A 20,105-nucleotide genomic window follows, 5' to 3' on the forward strand; every position below is an offset into this window, starting at 1 on the left:
AACGTCACATCCCGCGGCATAGCTTTGTGCTACCATATTTGAATTGAAACTGGGCGGGGCTTTCGTAATTGACATCGGAATCACCGTGCTTCGTTGAGCGAATATGTGGGCGTGAGATCTCTAGCAGATTGGACCAGTCTCGGAATCAGCGCTCAATGGACTTTCGCGGTCACTAATAAGACGAGTGTATTTCTTTAGTGCTGGCTCGGTGACGGTGGTGGGTGTTATTAGAGGCGTCGATTTGTGGATGAAGAGGAATGGGTTTTGGCATTGAAGAAAATAAGGGGGGAGTTGGGGATTTTTTTTTTTCATAGGGCATTACGTAATTATTTATTGTTACATTATCCAGAGATGGAACCGAACCGAGACTGGGGGCCAGTCTAGCAACATTGATGACAACAGCTGCATGTCGCCGTGGAAAACAACAACTTGTGATGAAGAATTTGACGAAAATGTCGACGCAAAAGTGCGGACACCGAGGCTACAAGACTCTGAACATGCTGAATGACTATGGTAAATGCTGGCGCTACTGTGATGACGGTTTCTGCGGCGTCAATTGGATTATGAACATTTGCTAAATCTTTGTACATGGACATCAATTACAATATGGAGACCCAAAATGGATGCATTGATCATTGTTGATTGACATTTGCCATTGGATTTGGAACTGATTTCTTTTACGTTTTCGACCATGCGACGTTTGTTAAATGCTTTTTGAGTCTTTTTAAAGACTAGAGCATAAAGGCTAAGCATCAAGATCGTCATGAAGATTATAGGACTTTTATAAACTGTGAATATTTTATAAATTGTATTATTGTAGGGTAAGTGTAACTCGCTCCCTTTTCTGACAAATGTTACAAATTGTATATTGATTGTTTTGGCACTTTTGGCAATTTCCCTTAGGCCCGGCTGTTGTTATAATGTTCCTTGTATCCAAAAATTGTGATCGATTCATCTAGGCCCTAGCATTCTAGGCCTAGTGGTTTTCTGGTTTTCATTGGTTTTATCAAAATTTGTAAACAACAGCTAGCGAGTTATATTTACCCAAACTTAGGCACGCTGACATGACAGAACTCAACGTTAGGCCTTTAGGTTGAGTTTAGGCGTAATTTTAAGATCTATTTAATTGAAATGAAAGCAAAATTTCCAAATTTGTAGGCACCCAAATTTAGGCCCATTTTTCATGAACTGTTTTCGGCACTTTGTTGTTTTTACATGTACAAAAATTGAAATGCATTGACAGTAGTAAGCAATTTTGAGTAGACGCAAATTTGCGGGGCTTTGTGCCACCGCTATTTTTGATTAATGAAATTTTATATCTTGGCCACTGTGTGAGCTACCAAACTTATTGCTTCATAATGTAAATACTTGTTTCGGTGGAAAAATCTTCAATGCTTCTTTACTGTCGCCAAAATTATATGCATTATTTTAAAATCATTTATTGTACAAGATTTGAGTACAAATCTTTTTTTTTTTATAGGTGGGGAGAGTGAAATGCCCTGAGCCTACGGGTGTCTCCCTATCTTTTCAGGCTTTACCTTTTTACTTGTATATTTAAGCTTACTTCAAATGATGACTTGGGCGATGCAAAAATGCGTCGCCTTTGACTGACGAACGGACATTGACCTGGAGAGTTTGTTGACCGATCGACTTGCGCATGATCATGACGTATTTGCTTCAGTATGCACAGGGCGCACATCCTGAATTGGCGTTTTCTGGCTATTTTATCTTAATGATAACCAAATTATTCCTTGTTTTATGATTAATTAATGCTAATTGCGATGTTAATTATCCCCATACTTCCCTTCTGCATGGTTGCTAATGTGTCTCTCTTTTTGGTACGCTTATTGCGGCGAAAGGTAGACGCATTTATGCACGCAACCTGGTAGAGCGGAAAGTTGCGCCGCCCTCTCGTGGCGGCGTTCCTGATTGGCTGTACTGTTGTTGAGGAGGGCAGGCTTTACTTTTTGGCGCCTGGCGTGCGTGCCTCAGCAACAGTCTGTCATCACTTTTTGTTTGAGCTTGTCATTTGAACACGTACTTTTCTTTCTGTGCATCACTGTACGACTTACCATTATTTTAATGACATGACAATTCATAATAGCGGTTTTTGTCACATAGGTTTCATATATTGTGAATAAATTGTCTTTCTTTGTGATACCGTATTTGATTTGTCTTTTGCTCCACTTTATGTTGTTATTCGTGTTAAACCGGAATCCGTACCAATACCCCGTTGAGGAAAAATCATTACAATATTTTGAGAAAGTATCTCAAAACTTGGGACTTTCTATGGCCAGCAAGCAGAGAATTAAAATTATTTCTTGTTCAGAAAGTAATCATTGTGAATAAGCCACAGAATTAAAACCAGAGAACCAGGACTCGACCGCCATCTTGATACAGACATGGAGCAAAAATTGGGGGTATTCGGTTTCCCTCGGAATGTGCTCGAGGCATTCGTTGTCATGCCAGCGCGACATGGATGATGGGCGCATTTGAGAGACGCACTTGATGCGACCTGTACGTGATTTCCTAGGCGCTTCAGATGAGATGCAGAATTGTTTTCGTTCGTCTCCAAGCACTGTTGGTAATGACCGAATACCCCAATTTTCTCCCCATAGCTGACGGTAGCGATTATACATGGCGGTATAGGGAGTCCCGGTTCTCCTTCTCTAATTCTGTGGAATAAGCACAATTACAAAATTACGGAGTTGTAACAAGTCATGTCTTGTGTACTCGAGGTAAAATGAGGCAACTTGCACAAGTAATGTTCAGCTGATTCAACCCCATTGACTTGACTTGACTTGACTAGAGCAAAAAATTGGTCAATTTTTGGTGACTTGTTGCAACCCTGCAAAGTAATAGTCCAGAAAATGGAAAGCACTCACTCACTATGGTCAATGTAGCTCACTTTAGGAGCATGATATAATATAAAATTATCAAGATAAAAAAGTTCCGAAAAGACAATTCATTCCTAGTTTGTAATATATGCTATGAGCCAATCAGAAAAGCAGTTCAAAAATATTACACAATCTGGTCCATGGGGGCCAAAGGCAGTGAATTTGAAATTGAAATTGAGATAAAAATATGGAATAAAATACACAATAAAATACATAAGAAAATACACATCGCACAATGCATAACTTTAGAACCAAGTATGCTAGACCTTAGGCCAAGTAAAAATAAAAATATGTTTCTCGTCCGGGTTTTTAAAAATTAGGAGGATGAGGGGCTTTTTATTTTCTATTTTTTATTGGAAAACGACACTAAATACCTGTATTTGGCACCATATTTTGGGTATTCGATGTACAGATTGATTATATTTTATTGTTTTGAGAGGTAGGCCCCTCTAGTGATCACAAAACTCTTCTTAAATGATGTATTATGCATTTACAAAGCCGTAAAATAAATTTCAACTTCTGAAACATCTTTTTCAACAAGTTATAACTGAAAGTTTACAAAATAAAAAGAAATTTGAAAAATCTTCAAAAAAGGAGGAGGGCGCGGACGAGAAACATGTATTTTTTTTACTCGGCCTTAAGTCTTTTCAGTATAATGAGCGTTTAATGCATGTTTCAGGTATTGTCTCATTTTGACCCCCATGGAGCAAATCGTGTGACATACATGCAGAGTGTATTAAATATTGTATTCTATATGTATTTTGTCATCATTTACAACATTTGTTGTCATTTGTGTCCCATTGTGCAGGGAGGCGGCAAGAAACCAGGCAACAAAGCCGATGTCGTCGAGTTAACAGACGCCAACTTTGAGGAACTCGTCTTGAACAGCAAAGAACACTGGCTGGTAGAGTTCTTTGCGCCATGGTGTGGACATTGCCAGAGGCTGGCGCCTGAATGGGCTAGTGCTGCCACAGAACTGAAAGGAAAGTTTAATCTTGGAGCCCTTGATGCGACAGAACATACAGTTATGGCAGGCAGATATGGGGTACGTCAAGATCTGTATTTATAGCATTTTTTTATGTCAAGCATATCTAGGCATTAACAGCTGAAATGCAAAGTCAATCTGCTGACCCAGAAGTTCAACCAAGTTTGCAATTTTAAATGCTCACATGGCTAAAAATCATTTTGGTTTTAAAAGAGGTTTAAACCAAACCAAAACAAAACAAAACAAAAAGGATGCTTCAGTGTAAATTAATGTAAATTTTGTCTTCATATTTCAAGAGATTAATTGAAACTGGAAAAATAACATAATCATATGTTTCTCTATAGAAACTGTGATATCAAAACTATAAGTTGTAACATGTTGGGAAGGCGGGTTAGTGTAGTGGTCTTCTCACTCACTTCTCACCGCTGTGGCCGGGGTTCAATTCCCCGCGGCGCCACATGCGAGTTTGGTTGCCGATCCATGCTCGTCCTTGCAGGTTTTTCTCCGGACGCGTGCTCCGGTTTTCCTCCTGCATCTAAAATCGGACTTCTTTCCATATCCCTGTCCCCTCATATCCGGGTGGCATCCCTTGAATTTAGTAGCCTCTGAGCACTATTGGGATTAGCCTGGCTTCGGCCGAATGTTACAAATAAATAAATAAATGAACATATGAGTTGTTTACTTTGTATCCACAGGTGCGAGGTTACCCAACTATTAAATACTTCCCTAACGGACCCAAGACTCAATCCAGCGCTGAAGACTACAATGGCGGCAGAACAGCAGCAGATATTATCAGTTGGGCATCAGATAAAGCAGCAGAAAGCATGCCAGCACCTGAAGTTATGGAAGTAAGTGATTAAAGGAGGATTTCGTGATCCTAGCATCCTCTTTTTATGACATTTTTCAGTAGATATCCACGAAAAAAGCTTATTTCCAAAATTTCAGTTGATTTTGATTTTGCGTTTGCGAGTTATGCATGATTATGTGTATTACACTGCTCCATAGACAATGTGTTGTAATTTCGTTCTGGTGCACCAGAACGAAATTCAAATTTGGCGATATTTTTGCTAAACGAATTAATCTGCAAGAAATATTTGGTACATAAACATTATGTAGCCAGAGGTACCCAGTGGTGTAAAAATCTCAACTTTTTTGGGAAAAGTGGGGGGATGAGGCTGTGGATCACGAAATGCCCCTTTAAGAGGTGTCATGTGGGTGGGTAGGTAATTAATGACCCATTGGTGGGTCATGACCCCATGGGGGTACTCGTACAAATGACCATTTGGGGACGTGCCACAAACATGGGTTTCATTTTCAGCCTTTTGGTATATGGCCTCTTTTTCTAGGCCAATTTTGATATATGGATGGGTCCTTTTTTCAAAGTTTACTCAATTTTTTTTCAGCAAATAGCCCAGTGTAGCCAAAATTTTTTGAAATTGCCCCATAATTTTAGGGAAAATTTGTTAAAACTAAAACAATTTGTGTTAAATTGGGCTGAAAATGTTGACATTTGGTATATTGATGTGTCCAAATTTCTTGCAAAATTAGTATATTGATGGGTCCACTTTCAAATTCTCAGTGCACACTGCTAACCAAACCAAAAAGGTTATCATCCAGTTGGCTGTATGCCTACATGGGGTGCAAATGCAAAGGGAGGGATCACCAGACTTCCAAGGAAAGAAGAGGTGAAATATGCTACGCAATTTTGACATGGGGAATAGAAGCAAGTGGCCTGACTTGTAAAACTACAGGGTCATGTTCACCAGCTGCGAACCCCTAGAATTGAGGTTAGGCCTAAAAAAAATTGTTTGATTGGTGTAACATAAAAAAAAAATTAGGGTAGGTCGGTCGGCAATTTTAAAAAAAATAATTTTTCACACATTTTAAGCTGGAAATTGTGTAAATTGGAAATTTTTTAACAATATTTTATAAATTTCATTTTTTTTTACAATTTTTAGCAAAAATATAAGAAAAAAGTCTAGGGTCGGGCCTATTTTTAGGGTCGGTCGGTTTACGCCAATCAAACAGTTTTTTTTTTTAGGCCTTATCACAAAGTTATTCCTTTCTTTGTCTGTGCTAACGGGCTATTCCAGTTGAAATCCATACACCCTTATGGCAGACATGACCTTATAATCTCCCAAACAGGGGTTGTGAATTTCAAACGGAGTCAAGTTCAGGTAACCCCATTTGAAATTCACACTCCCTGTTTGGAATATTGAGGTCATGTCTTCCATAGGGGAATATGGAATTCAACTGGAATAGCCCAGTTAAAATCTGCCCAGGAGAATCTTTGGAAAAATTGATTCTTGGATTCTAACCCAGAATTTTGTTGTTTAAAAGATATCTATTTAAGCTAATGCCTTATTAATTAGTGTCTTGCTCTGTTTTTCTTTCAGATTATAGATGAATCTGTCATAAAGGAGCAATGTGACGAGCGCCCTCTATGCGTAGTTTCAGTCCTACCTGATATTTTAGACACAGGAGCAGAAGGAAGAAATAAATATTTAGATATGCTTAAAGATATAGGTGATCAGTACAAGAAAAAATCATGGGGGTAAGTCACTTAAACACATGAATTAAGTGTTTTTGAGTATGTGCAGTCTAAGCCTTGAAATAAGCAGGTGCTTATTGCCCTTGTAAAGCCACCAATTCCCTGGGCACCAATTACCCGGTGGGGTCACTCAACTTGCAATACTGACCGCACGATCGTTACCAAAATCAAGGAAAAAGGGGTCATTTTTAGGGCATGTCCGCGGACAAAATTGTCCATGAAATTGGAAAAATAGGGGTGTTTCATGGCACAAATGTCTGCGAAATAAAAAAAAAGGGGTTCGTATTATTTTCTCCTGATCCCGTGGCCAGGTAAAAAAATCACAGGAATAAATTTGGTTTCCTACTTTGTACTCATTCTGTGATCAATATTGTTCTCGGTTCTGATTTATATGCAAGGGGTACTACTTGAATTCTGTGATGCCCTTGTTAATAACTGAAAAAAAAAACATTCATAGGCCCAAAAATCCCTTCATTGAAATGTTGAAATAGGGTCAAAATTGCAAATGTGTCCTCGGTATCTTTAAAGTAGGGGAGTGGGAGAGAACCATTTTGTCCTTGTTTTGGAGTAAAAAGGGGTAAAATTTCATGATTTGTCCTTGAAATTGACTGCGAAAGGGGGTAATTTGTACTTGTGGTAACGGTCCTATGCGTCCCCCCTGCCAGGGAGTGACCCCACCGGGACCAATTACTCCTGATCCTTGTAAAATTCATATGAACCAGGAGCATATCTTCTAAAACAAATTGCTCCTGGTTCCAGTTTTGCACTTTAATTGCTCCTGGTTCTGGTAAAATCATAGTGAAGCAGGAGCAATGTTCAAAAACAAATTGCTCCTGGTTCCAGTCTGCTTATTTGTGCCTTTCAGCACTTAAAAGGTCGTCTGTATGTTGCAAACAGCACTCAATTACCATCAGGTCTAGAAATAAGACAAAATTTCTGAGGGCCATTTGGGCCCTTGATCTTAAATGTTTGAGGGCCCTCACAAATTTTCGTGGGCTATTGGTTGTAAGTGATCAAAATTGCCACAAATTGCCCTTTGGGCCCGCCAGATGTATATTTTGTGGGCCCTCATTGATTTTCGGGGGCTGAAAGGGCCCTCCTTATTTCGAGGCCTGATTACCACCTTTCAGTGTTAATATATTGAGTAATGTTTTGTCCTAATTTTAGTGCTTCATAGGTTCAATGCAAAATTTATCCAGATTTCTCTCTTGTCTGGCCAATGCTTGGTCACATTATCACTGTAATTACTTTTAAAAGTGATGAACAGACTTGTACTTAATTCAAAAATGTTGTCCATATTTTTCCATACATAAATAAAATTTAGGGAGATGTTTCCAATCTCTGTATTTAAAATAAAACATGCATGCCTGCCATGGAAATTAACAGCCATTTTAACTCTCCACGATAAGTTTAATTTTTTTTTAATTAATAAATTTCAGAATTGTAAATTTTCCTAACAATATTTTGAATTAGCATGTAAAATGCATTTTATGAGTACAAACAAGCCTAGTATTGGTTCAGTGGTTCTAAAAATAGCTCTTGATATTTTGAGAAAATATATCTAAAATTTGGGACTTTTTAAGTTGAAGCCTATATAGCTAACACACAGAGCATTATAATCTGTTGCAAGGTTCCTTTTATGCGTTAACAATCGCTTATATGTGCGCGATGTCAAGCGTGTGCATAGGATCTTGTGGAAATTAATACGCGCTGGATGGTAGCAGTATGCTTAATTTGTAAAAGGAATTCTGCAAAAGGTGTAAAATTTTTTGTTCTTTGAATAACCTGTTTTTGTTCTCCATGCATTTCAGTTGGGTATGGACAGCACCAGGGTTTCAAAATGCTCTAGAAGAGTCACTAGGCATGGGTGGATTTGGCTACCCTGCAATGGCCGTCGTCAATTCACGTAAAGGAAAATTTTCAATTCTGAAAGGATCTTTCAGCTCGGATGGAATTAGAGAACATTTACGGTAAGTATAACGGCAACCAACAACCTTGATCTTCTGTTGATAATCTATTTTAGTGTATGTTTCTATCGATACAAGGTGACCTAGTGTAGGAGAACTGCAGGGGCACGATTTTGTCGCACTTTGGGTGAATCAAAATTGATTCTAACAAACTCATATGGCGAGAATCAAGTAAAAAAAAGTAAGAATCAACTGATCATTGTAACTTACCATGTACAGATTTGATTTGGTTCTAAGTTTATCTTTGCAAGAATCAATTCTCTGAATCTCGCCAAATTTAAGGTCCTGTACTGCCCATATCTTTATTGCCGATCATCACAGCAGTATCAATCCAGCTGTGAGAACGATTTTACTCTGTTATAAATATACATTTGAGCACAAAGTATACAGGTAAAGTGCAGGGACAGAATTAAGCAGTGGCCGGGGGCCCTGCGCCAGTGGATTTTGCGTCGGGCCAGTAAACTTCCAACAATGCTGACCTGACGGGCCACTACATATTTGAGGCTAATATAACTCATATGAGTCAAGATATAATCAGTGATGGACATAATTTGACAGTTTCAGCTCCATACTTATTTATAGTTAATAATTTTTTGTCTATTAATTCTTATTCTTGCATGCATGCATACAAGTTTGAAATAATTATAAATACGACCGCTTTTTACAGTAATGGCAGACCTAGGCTACGTACACTATTTCCAAGCTCTTTTCGTGCTCTATATGATGATGATAACGATACCGCATAGTCGCATACCTGAACCTTTTACCTTTGTGAACCTTTGGAACTAGATTTTGCACTTTTTGCAGTCGAACATATTGAAAAAAGTTGGGCCAGTAAATTTATTGCAGGGTCAGTAGACTTACCATTTCACTGGCCCAGAGGGCCAGTAGAAAACTGAAACCTAAGTGTGTCCCTGGTAAAGTGCCCTCCATAAATGGTCTGAATACAAGTATGGCAAAACCTGTGTTTTGCTGTATATAAATACTGGCTTGAACATTTTCAGCATTTTAGCTGATTTCAGAATTTTTTGGTTATTGTTTTCAGTATTTTTCAGCCTATTTTTGAATCAAATTCACAGAAAATGGTAAAAAACCTGTTTTTCAGTGTTTTTTCCAGGACCAGTTTTCATGCCTGTGTATATAGTGAGTAGGAATGCACTACATGTACCTAAACAGTGTTGCTGTTGATTTGATTACAGAGCTGTTGGTGTTGGTAGGGGCTCAACAGAACCTGTCAGAGGGGGCTGGCCACCAAAAGTGGTCAAAGCTGAACCATGGGACGGTAAAGATGGACAGGTGAGTTTCTTAACGCTAGTGCTTTGCACTCCGTAAAGCGCATTATATAATAATAAAAATAATAATATGTTAACTCCAATAGCTGCTTGGTGTTAAATATGTACAATATAATATATTGTGTCGTACATATTTAACACATAGCAGCTATTGGAGTTAGAATGTTTGGACAGAAGCAAGGATATATACCGTAAAAGCGGTATTAAAATTTTGCTTTTGGAGAGTACCTGTGTTTCTGTGACATGAAATTTTCACGAATTTGTACATGTCTTATGCATGAATATTTTTTTATATTGCATCAAATGCTGTATTGGGCTATTCTAGTTGCATACACCCCCTTTGGAAGACATGACCTTATCTCACACACAGAGTGTGAATTTCAAGTGGTGTGACATGAATAGGTGACTCTGTTTGATATCTACACCACCCTGTGTAGGAGATTAAGGTCATGTCTTCCATAGGGGGTGTATGCATTTCACTGGAATAGCCCAATTTGATCTAGGTCTGAATTTAATATTAGTATTTTGATAGTCTGCCATTTTACTTTGTGTTTCTAGAATGTAAACCTGTTTGGGTCATTTTTTTCTAGGTATTTTATTCTGTTGAAAGATAAATAAATATTTATTTCCTTTTTTTACTTGCTCTTTTTAATAAAAGCTTGGTGGAAAGGTTAGTTCTGTCTTATTTTGTGTAGACCAAGTGATTTCTATCACCATTCAGTATTATCCTCATGTAAGCAAATTCAAAGTTTGCTAGGATTATGACCAGGATTATACAGTTTACATATGGAATAGAACTGGTTAATCCCACTATGAAGTCTTGACAATAAGCTAACTTTGTGTGTGCTTACATGAAGGAGATAGTTCCACCATTCTTTTGTGACACTTTGTTAATTATCTGTCTGATATTTTTCACCATAAAAAGCAAGAAGTTGACAAGTAAAAAGGACACACAGCACAATTTGATGTTTTCATTATCTAAATCAAGACCAAATGATCATCTGATGTCAGTCTCTATGATTACTGACCTCATAGGCAAGGGACAGCCTATTTATTCAATAATCACACAAAAAAGGGGTACAGGACAACATACTTTCTCGCAAACTTTCTGCAGTTGCATCAGCAGATAGGCGAGGTCTGCTTGTTCTCTGTTGACACTTGATAATATTCAGTGACTAGTTCTTTTCAGAGCTACCACAATTTTATTTTCTCTGTTGACAAGGGCAGTCCTCAGTGAATGGCTTTTTCAGAGCCACCAAAAACATTTACATTAGCAGGCAAGGTCTGCTCGCTCACTGTACACAAGGGGCAATTTTCCATGAACAGCTCTTTTCAGAGCCATCAGTAGGCAAGGGGCAGTCTACATGTCTCATACTGTGGTACTTTGTCCTGAAGAATTCAGAGCTATGTCTGATGAAAGCTTGAATGACAGTTCTAAACTTGTCCGACAGCTAACCCACTAAAAACTTGCTAATCGTAAAAGCAGTTCAAATAAAGATGCTTCTTGCCAACCAAAAAATACATGTATATATTTTTTTGTTTTTTTTTTTTGTTTTCCAAAACTCACTTATTCAAATATATATATAGTGACTATTAATATTGCTTGTTCACATAACAACCAATTGGGGAAATATTGGTTGTTTAAATGCAACCAAATCAGAAAATGAGAAACGTGTGGATAGTTGACTAAGCGAGTTTTGGAAAAGCACTCAATTTATTGTAGTTTATTAAGCATGTTCTGTAGCAGTATCACTGACTTAAAGCCATGTTGTAACATTTCCTTTAAAAAGGGATTTATATCTCTTCTCCACAAAATGTTAGTTGTCACCATCAGGCATGTCCATTCTTAATTTTGACCTGAACAGATTAGACAAAACAAAGAAAATTGCCATATACGCATAATAGCGTGTATGCATTTGACTAATATTTTTGATCACAACGGAAGTATTCAGTCGTTTTATTTAAAATCTCAGATTTTGTCACAACTACAGCACCTAAAGCCTTGATATTTGCAGGGTATGTTAGTTTACTTACGTACATTACAATCATGTAAAACTCAAAATTTTGATAAAACTTGAGGGCGTCCTCCTCGGCAAATGTTACAGTATGGCTTTAAGAACCATGTTTCTGAAGATGAAAGTGTATCACTACGTGTAAATTGTTTTCATATTCCATATAAAGGGCCAATCAATTTTTAGATGGAGGTTCAAGAAGAAAATTCTGTGACAAATATAAGCAATTTAATCTGTTGACCACGATGGAAACACAAAGAAAGAAGACGAAACTCAATTTTTATCAATTTTATTTCAGAAAGCTAAGGACAAAATGGAATACAATGTTTGTTTCTTTGTTGTTGTTGTTGTTGTTGCTGTTATTGTTGTTGTTGTTGTTGTTATTGTTGTTGTTTCAGTTTATTGCAGGTTGACCATTTTGAACTCTTATTCACTTGCACAAATTTTGATTTTCCCAAATTTATTGAATATATTATTAACCAAAAAAATGTTTTATTATGTTTCAGCTTCCTGAAGAAGAGGATATTGACCTTAGTGATTTTGACATGGATGAAGATGAGGGAAAGGATGAACTATGAGCCATGAACTCTGAACTTTGACCTAGACAATTTCTTATTGTTGTGTTATTGCAAGAACATTGTATGTGAAGTACACAGATTTTAATGCCTGCTACATTTGAAGCACTCTTATGTACAGTAGCAACCACAAAGTCTTGGAAAACAGTAAGTCATCTGAAGGTGTGAAATTGGTACATTATTTGACCCAAAAAGAGAAAATTGGTTCAAAAATTGAAAATGGCAGTTCGAGTCCGGCACAGTTTCTGTTTATTCTCATGGAATAAATAAGCTTAAAATTCCCTTGGGTAAGGAGCTAAATGCTTAATTGTCTTGGTGACCTGTATGAGAATTTGGGAGCTGATCCTGGTTGCGATGGTTTACTGTGGTTTGAATAGGGTGTGCGCTTCAATTCTCAGCTGCAAATTCCTAATTGTTGCATAATGTTTTTTTATGTCTGTGCACGCATAATGTTCTTGCAATCTACTTAACCATATTATTAACACACTTTTGAATATTCTGTTGTTTATATTTTTCATAATATGTGTCTGTATATTAAGTAGACTCCATCACATTCTTGGGATATTTGCACATTTTGGGTTTAACTCAATTATTATATTGTTCTTGTTTTCATGAGCTTAAGTCTGTGATGGAGTTTACCCACTAAAAGAGGGGGAATGGTTATGTTATATTGTTGTCTTTTATAGATGTAGATTTTGATGTTATAAATATATTGGGATTGGGACTTTTTATACTGACATTCTGGAGGAAAGATAAGCTCAGTGTATCCCACATGGTGATGAATGCATGACAGGAAGTGATGTCATGAAACATTTTGCAAGGTACATTTTGTGTGCTTAAAAAGTCGGCGATTATCAAGTCGGCTGCTAAGGGTTATGCTCACAAAAGTGAATTGATGTCAGTCAAAATCAACTGACCAATCACAATCAGATCCTTTTAAGCGCTCACACCGTATGTTGGTGATTACACAGCTTTTTTTTAGCCACATGTAGTCTGGGCCAGAGACTACAATGTATGTGAATTCTATGCCAAGTATGGTTTCAATTCTTCCATGCAATGCGCTATTGGAGGGTTTGGAAGACTTCAGGCACAAAATCCAATATATACCATGTGCTGCCTTATTTGTTTTTTATTAAGAGCGTTGTTAACTCTCTCCATGTGGGTGTTGACTGCAGACGACAAGTTTCAAATTTTGTTTTAAAAATTCCAAAATTTCAGAAATGTAAATTTTCATGACCATATTTGGAATCAGCATGACAAATGCATTAAAATGAGTACAAACAAGCCTAGTATTGGTGCAGTGATTCTTAAGATAGCTTGTTGATATTTTGAGAAAATATGTCAAAACTTGGGACTTTTAAAAATCCACACGCAGCAGCCATTGGTAATATCACTTTTTGCATCTGAACTCTTTACTAAGTTCTCTACTGTGGGATAGGCTTAATAACCTTAAAACCTCCTATGTGTCATTGGCCCCTGAACATGTTTAAAGCAAAAACTCCTATGTAACCTCTTAGCAGTTTTGTTTTAAACATATTCAAGGGCCACAAGCCAAATGATGATATTAAAATAAATTGCACTGAATGTTATTTTCTATAAGGCTGCCTTCCCAGGGAAAATTATAGGATAAGTAAATAACATAGTTTATACTGTGTTGTTACCAAGAAAGGCAGGAAGCTTACAGTTCAACTGCATCTTGGGGCTTGTTGCTTTGTATGTATGTCTAATGCACCGCCAGTGTATGTTGTTTGTATATGTATTGAATTCCTTAGAAAAGTACTTAAAAGTTTGTACGACCACAGCAAAGCCTTGCAGCTAGATTCTAAAAAACAGGAACCGAAAGAGGATTTGATTCCCTAAATTTTACAACTCTATTGTAGTTTGGTTAATAGCTTTAAGCGTGGCTTTGCTGTGGTTATACCAAGTGTAGATGACTAGTGAATTAATGCCAAAATGCGGTAAAAATAGGCCTACACAGCGCCATCAATTGGCCATGTGTCGAGCCATTTTACACGCAATCGGACGAGACCCACAAAATACATATCTGTAAAGTAAATAAAATTTAAAAAATGGTAGAGTCAATTGACGGCACAATTGAACGATAAGACCACCTATAGCTATTACACCATATTTTGACTTTGAACACAGTGGGCTGTTACAGTTAAAACCCATGTGCCCTGTGTAAAAGACATGACCTTAATATTTCACACAGAGTGTGAATTTCAAATGGGACCACCTGAATGGCTGATTCCAGCTACACCAACTGTGTGGGAGATTATCAGATTAAGGTCATGTCTTCCATAGGGGGTGTATGGATTTCAAGTGGAACAGCCATAACACAGGGAAATTAATTTGTTTTTGTACTACTGCCACTGAAGTGGATCAGGCATTTCTAAACATTCCAAAATTTGATTGTCATAACATCAACAATAGTAATTCAAAGTCAAAATGGGCTATTTCAGTTGACATCCATACACCCCCTGTTGAAGACACAACCTTAATGTCCTACACAGGGAGTGTGAATTTCAAATGGGGCTACCTGAATGGTCGACTCCATTTGAAATTTACATTTGTGTGGATGATTAAGGTCATGTCTTCCATAGGGGGTGTGTGGATTTTAACTGGAATGGCTTTATGTGGGTTATAGCATGTACAGAAAATGATGAATAATATTAATTAAATAAGATCTCACAGTCATGGTAGAGCACCCAACAGCAACCCTGTCAATGTTTGTTTGCGTTCAATAAGTTGTTATTTTGTTTATGCTCTTTGGTTTGTGGTTTACGCTGTTTGGTATATAGGTTGAAATAGGTTTCAAGTCAAATTTGAATGTTGAAATGAAACCTATGATGGGTTAACCATACACTAAAATTTCGAGCTGTTTTCCAAACATGTGTCTTTAGGGATGAAATCAAAATTTGACCGGCAGTTGACCGCCGGTTTCTATTGTTCTAAACAGTGGAAACCGGATGGAACCAGGTGGAACCGGCGGTCAAGTTTTGTTTTCATCCTTACCCAATTGGAACCATGGAAACTGTAATGGACAACAAAAAAGCACTGAGTGACCACTTGGCAAGGCCTAGCCTTTCAACAAGGCTCTGCCTGGAGCACCACCTTCGCCGCTCGCTGTCGCTCCTTCGCCGCTCAGCTCGCGGCTTGCCCCCCTAGGATCGCGAGGTCTTTGACAAAGACTAGGCAAGGCCAGCAATATGGGTGAAAAATCGCTTGTTAGTTTAAGTTGCCATTCTGGAAATGAGGAAAGAAATGCAAAAATGGACCAACAGGTCATATGCAGGAGCATTGCTCACATAGCGAGTGTCCTTCTCTTTTTCCTTGGTATTTGGGCCAGATACCCCTGACCAACAGAGTAATATCAAACCACTGTCAAATTATGTGATGCACGTTTTTGTTCTGTTCTGGTTTTTTTTATAGTAAGAGATGAAATTAAAACTTGACCAGGCGGTTGGAGGCGGTTTCTATTCTAAACAGTGGAACGCGGTTCAATCACCGGTAACCTCCGGTCAGTCAGTCGAGTTTTGATTTCATCCCCAAGTCATTTCTCTGCAAGGCTTCCACTTTTAAATCACCTTTAATGAAAAATGGGCTATTCTAATTGAAATCCATACACCCCCTATGGAAAACATCGCCTTACTCTTCCATATAGGGAGTGTGAATTTCAAATGGGGCTACTTGAATGGGTGACTCCATCTGAAATCTACACCCCCTGTGTGGGATGTTAAGGCCATGTCTTCCATATGGCCTGTATGGATTACAACAGGAATAACCCAATAACCCCCTGCAGAGAAATGACCTTTGAGGATACGGTTGTGACCCCTATATCCAAATGTCACAAACTTGTATCATGGTCACAAAATTTATTTTCTAGCGATGGGGTATTTATAGGTAGAAAATTTCTCAACTCAACTCAAGCCAAGCACCAAGTCTGGAGATGGTTTATTTAAGGTAGTTAATTCTCAGCTTTAAGCTCAATTAAAGTACAATGACTTGGATTCTTATACTGTTTCCTCAGTTTGGATAAAAGTATAAATGTAAAGCATGTTTTTATTTCTTATTGCCAACAAATATGTGCAAATTCGGTTTTCTGTCACCTTTGTGCTTTAAGTACATTGTAGCTATACGTGTAGCTATAACTTGGGTAAAATTGGCACTTGTGTAATATAAGAAAGTATTCACAAACTTTTGTGTTACACAGTCGCTATTAATACTGTACTATGTTTGAGCAGGACTGTCACCTGTGATATCATTCCATTTCACTGATAGAGGAAGTTTGTGGATATGAATCGGTGAAATTCCAGTGTGGTATTCCAGTTGAAATCCATACACAACCTGTTTAAGACATGACCTAATCTCCAACATAGGGAGTGTAGATTTCAAATGGAGTCGACAATTTAGGTAAACCCATTTGAAATATGTCGAAGATGAAGGTCATGTCTTAGGCTGCGATCACATAGAAGTATACGGTATTCGCTATACGAAATACGCTCATTCGATCAGGCTGAGTTCACATAGTATACTCCTATGTGAACTCAGCCTGATCGAATGAGCGTATACCGTATACTTCTATGTGATCGCAGCCTTAGGGATTTCAACTGGAATAGCGAAAATGGGATTGGAAAATGTATATCATGTTTTATGGAAGCTTTTTATGTAAGCTTATCTTGGCTTAATTATAGGTGTTTAATCACTTCAGAAAGATTTTACATGGTATTTCTTTGAAAAGTTTTTGAAAGAAAGTTCTTTGTTTGTATTTTAATTCAGAGATTGTAATATGCCATTACATAGCTTATGACTTACAGCTTGGACTTATTTATATTTTTGAAAATCGTTCTGCAATCTCAGAAGAATTTCAGTGTGCAAGTTGGCAGTCGTAAGCCTCGATTGCAAATTAAAGTCTCTCAATTAAGTTCAGCATAAAGCATGAGGTAGTACATGTAGTGATACATGTCACTTTTAGATTTTTTTTCACAATGAAAATAAACTTGGGGAATTTGTTTGATAACAATAGAGTAGTTTTGTCTCTTTTCTTTGTTTCTTTCATAGCGAAGTCTGTATTAAATAATTAGCAAGGTGTCAAGTGACCAATAAATTGACCTTATAAAATGACTTGGAAAGGGTAATACATGGATAAGAACTGACATATACACTAATTGCACATAAAAGAATAGTTTGCACTATCATCTATCGGTGATATTAAGTTACTGCGAGGTTGTAAAGGACAATGTCAGTTCATCCTATAGACGTTGATCTACTGAAAAGAGCTTAATCAGTCAAGATTAATAGGTAAATGTTCACGGGAAAATTTTCTGGACATGTGATCAATGTGAGTGTAACCTCGAACCTGATCCCTGACCCCCGGCGGTGACCTCGCTATTCAAGTCTTAGTTATTTTGAATTGGAATAGTATTTTTGGCTGCAGTTTCGATAGAAATTTGTGCATTGCAAAATTATTAAAAATCATGCAATGTTAATTTCTTCACAATATCATCAAAACGTAATTTCAAAAATATTTACCTACGGAAAAAAATATTTATCTACAAAAACTCTAGTTAAAACATTATTAACTTCCGACAAGTAACTTATTTTGCATCCAAGGAGAAATTCTTCCTATTCAAATACATTGGAAGACCACCCGCTGTGCTCGGGGTCACATTTCATAATGCTAATATGTCTGCGCCCATGGGTGTCACGTGTCCAGAAAAATTTCCCGTGAAAATTTCTCTATAATCTTGACTGTTGATTGTTGAAAATGTACTGCACTAATGATGACAACTGAGAACTTGTTATCTACTGACGATACTGAAGTTGTTGAAAGGGTGTTTAACCAAATAAAATATTTTAGGGCTTCAATTATCCTATCTATAAATTTGGCATTTCCAAAGCATAATATGTTAATAAGATAATGTGGCTCTAACCACATGGATATGCATGTAGCATACACAATTTTTTGGCATATTTTGCTAATAGGACCTCTTGGCACTTAAATAAAATGTCCGCTTTGCTTATTTTATTATGTAAAGATGATTCTGATTTTGGATCCCTGCAATGTCAATATAAATTTCAATGCAGGTAGGGCATTGTGTCCAGGCTATTGGGAATCAATGCCTTGCTATCTACTGAAGATAGCTTAGTTGTTGGAAGTGTGTTGGACCAGTGAATACAATCAATACCTTGCTGTCTACTGAAGATAGCTTAGTTGTTGAAAGTGTGTTGGACCAGTGAATACAATCAATACATTGCTGTCTACTGAAGATAGCTTACTTTTTGTAGTTGTTGAATGTGTTGATCAATGATGAGAATCAAGAAATTGATATCTACTGAAGATAGCTTAGTTGTTGATTGTGTGTTGACCAATGATGAGAATCAAGAGTTTGCTATCTACTGAAGATAACTTAGTTGTTGAATGTGTGCTGACCAATGATGGGAATCAACAACTTGCTATCTACTGAAGATAAAGTGTGTTGGGCCAACAATGGAATCAAGAATTTGCTGTCTACTGAAGATAGCTTAGTTGTTGACAGTGTGTTGGACCAATGATGAGAATCAATAGCTTGCTATCTACTGAAGATAGCTCAGTTGTTTAATGTGTGTTGACAAATGATGAGAATCAAGAGTTTGCTATCTACTGAAGATAGCTTAGTTGATGAAAGTGTGTTGAACCAATGATGAGAATCCAGAACTTGATATCTACTGAAGATAGCTTAGTTGTTGAATGTGTGTTGACCAATGATGAGAATCGATAACTTGCTATCTACTGAAGATAGCTTAGTTGTTGAATGTGTGTTGACCAATGATGAGAATCTAGAACTTGATATCTACTGAAGATAGCTTAGTTGTTGAATGTGTGTTGACCAATGATGAGAATCCAGAACTTGATATCTACTGAAGATAGCTTAGTTGTTGAATGTGTGTTGACCAATGATGAGAATCCAGAACTTGATATCTACTGAAGATAGCTTAGTTGTTGAATGTGTGTTGACCAATGATGAGAATCGATAACTTGCTATCTACTGAAGATAGCTTAGTTGTTGAATGTGTGTTGACCAATGATGAGAATCCAGAACTTGATATCTACTGAAGATAGCTTAGTTGTTGAATGTGTGTTGACCAATGATGAGAATCGATAACTTGCTATCTACTGAAGATAGCTTAGTTGTTGAATGTGTGTTGACCAATGATGAGAATCCAGAACTTGATATCTACTGAAGATAGCTTAGTTGTTGAATGTGTGTTGACCAATGATGAGAATCGATAACTTGCTATCTACTGAAGATAGCTTAGTTGTTGAATGTGTGTTGACCAATGATGAGAATCTAGAACTTGATATCTACTGAAGATAGCTTAGTTGTTGAATGTGTGTTGACCAATGATGAGAATCCAGAACTTGATATCTACTGAAGATAGCTTAGTTGTTGAATGTGTGTTGACCAATGATGAGAATCCAGAACTTGATATCTACTGAAGATAGATCAATGTTGACCAATGATGAGAATCAAGTACTTGCTATCTACTGAAGATAGCTTAGTTGCTGATGTGTGTTGCCAAATGATGAGAATCAATAACTTGCTATCTACTGAAGATAGCTTAGTTGTTGAATGTGTGTTGCCCAATGATGAGAATCAATAACTTGCTATCTACTGAAGATAGCTTAGTTGCTGATGTGTGTTGCCAAATGATGAGAATCAATAACTTGCTATCTACTGAAGATAGCTTAGTTGTTGAATGTGTGTTGACCAATGGTGAGAATCAAGAGTTTGCTATCTACTGCAGATAAAGTGTGTTGGGCCAATGATGGAATCAAGAACTTG

General features: G+C 37.3%; 1 protein-coding gene and 1 long non-coding RNA gene across 2 annotated transcripts in view; one reads left to right on the forward strand and one right to left on the reverse strand.

Annotated features, from left to right (window-relative positions):
• LOC140162742 (protein disulfide-isomerase A6 homolog) overlaps positions 1-13,000 on the forward strand; it is a 29,336-nt gene extending 16,336 nt beyond the window's left edge. Inside the window, exons 6-11 of the mRNA XM_072186030.1 lie at positions 3,706-3,942; positions 4,578-4,730; positions 6,279-6,436; positions 8,245-8,403; positions 9,600-9,696; positions 12,211-13,000. Coding sequence (XP_072042131.1) covers positions 3,706-3,942; positions 4,578-4,730; positions 6,279-6,436; positions 8,245-8,403; positions 9,600-9,696; positions 12,211-12,282 — 876 coding nt within the window. The 3' untranslated portion in view covers positions 12,283-13,000. The remainder of the gene's footprint in view (positions 1-3,705; positions 3,943-4,577; positions 4,731-6,278; positions 6,437-8,244; positions 8,404-9,599; positions 9,697-12,210) is intronic.
• Positions 13,001-16,498: 3,498 nt separating this feature from the next.
• On the reverse strand, positions 16,499-17,011 carry LOC140162744 (uncharacterized). The gene is made up of 2 exons (XR_011860339.1): positions 16,876-17,011; positions 16,499-16,731 (listed from the first exon to the last, which is right to left on the reverse strand). It is a non-coding gene; the product is annotated as an uncharacterized lncRNA (long non-coding RNA).
• Between the last annotated feature and the right edge of the window lie 3,094 nt (positions 17,012-20,105).

The sequence above is a fragment of the Amphiura filiformis genome, chromosome 10, assembly GCF_039555335.1.
Source record: "Amphiura filiformis chromosome 10, Afil_fr2py, whole genome shotgun sequence".
In the NCBI taxonomy this organism is placed as follows: Eukaryota; Metazoa; Echinodermata; class Ophiuroidea; order Amphilepidida; family Amphiuridae; genus Amphiura; species Amphiura filiformis.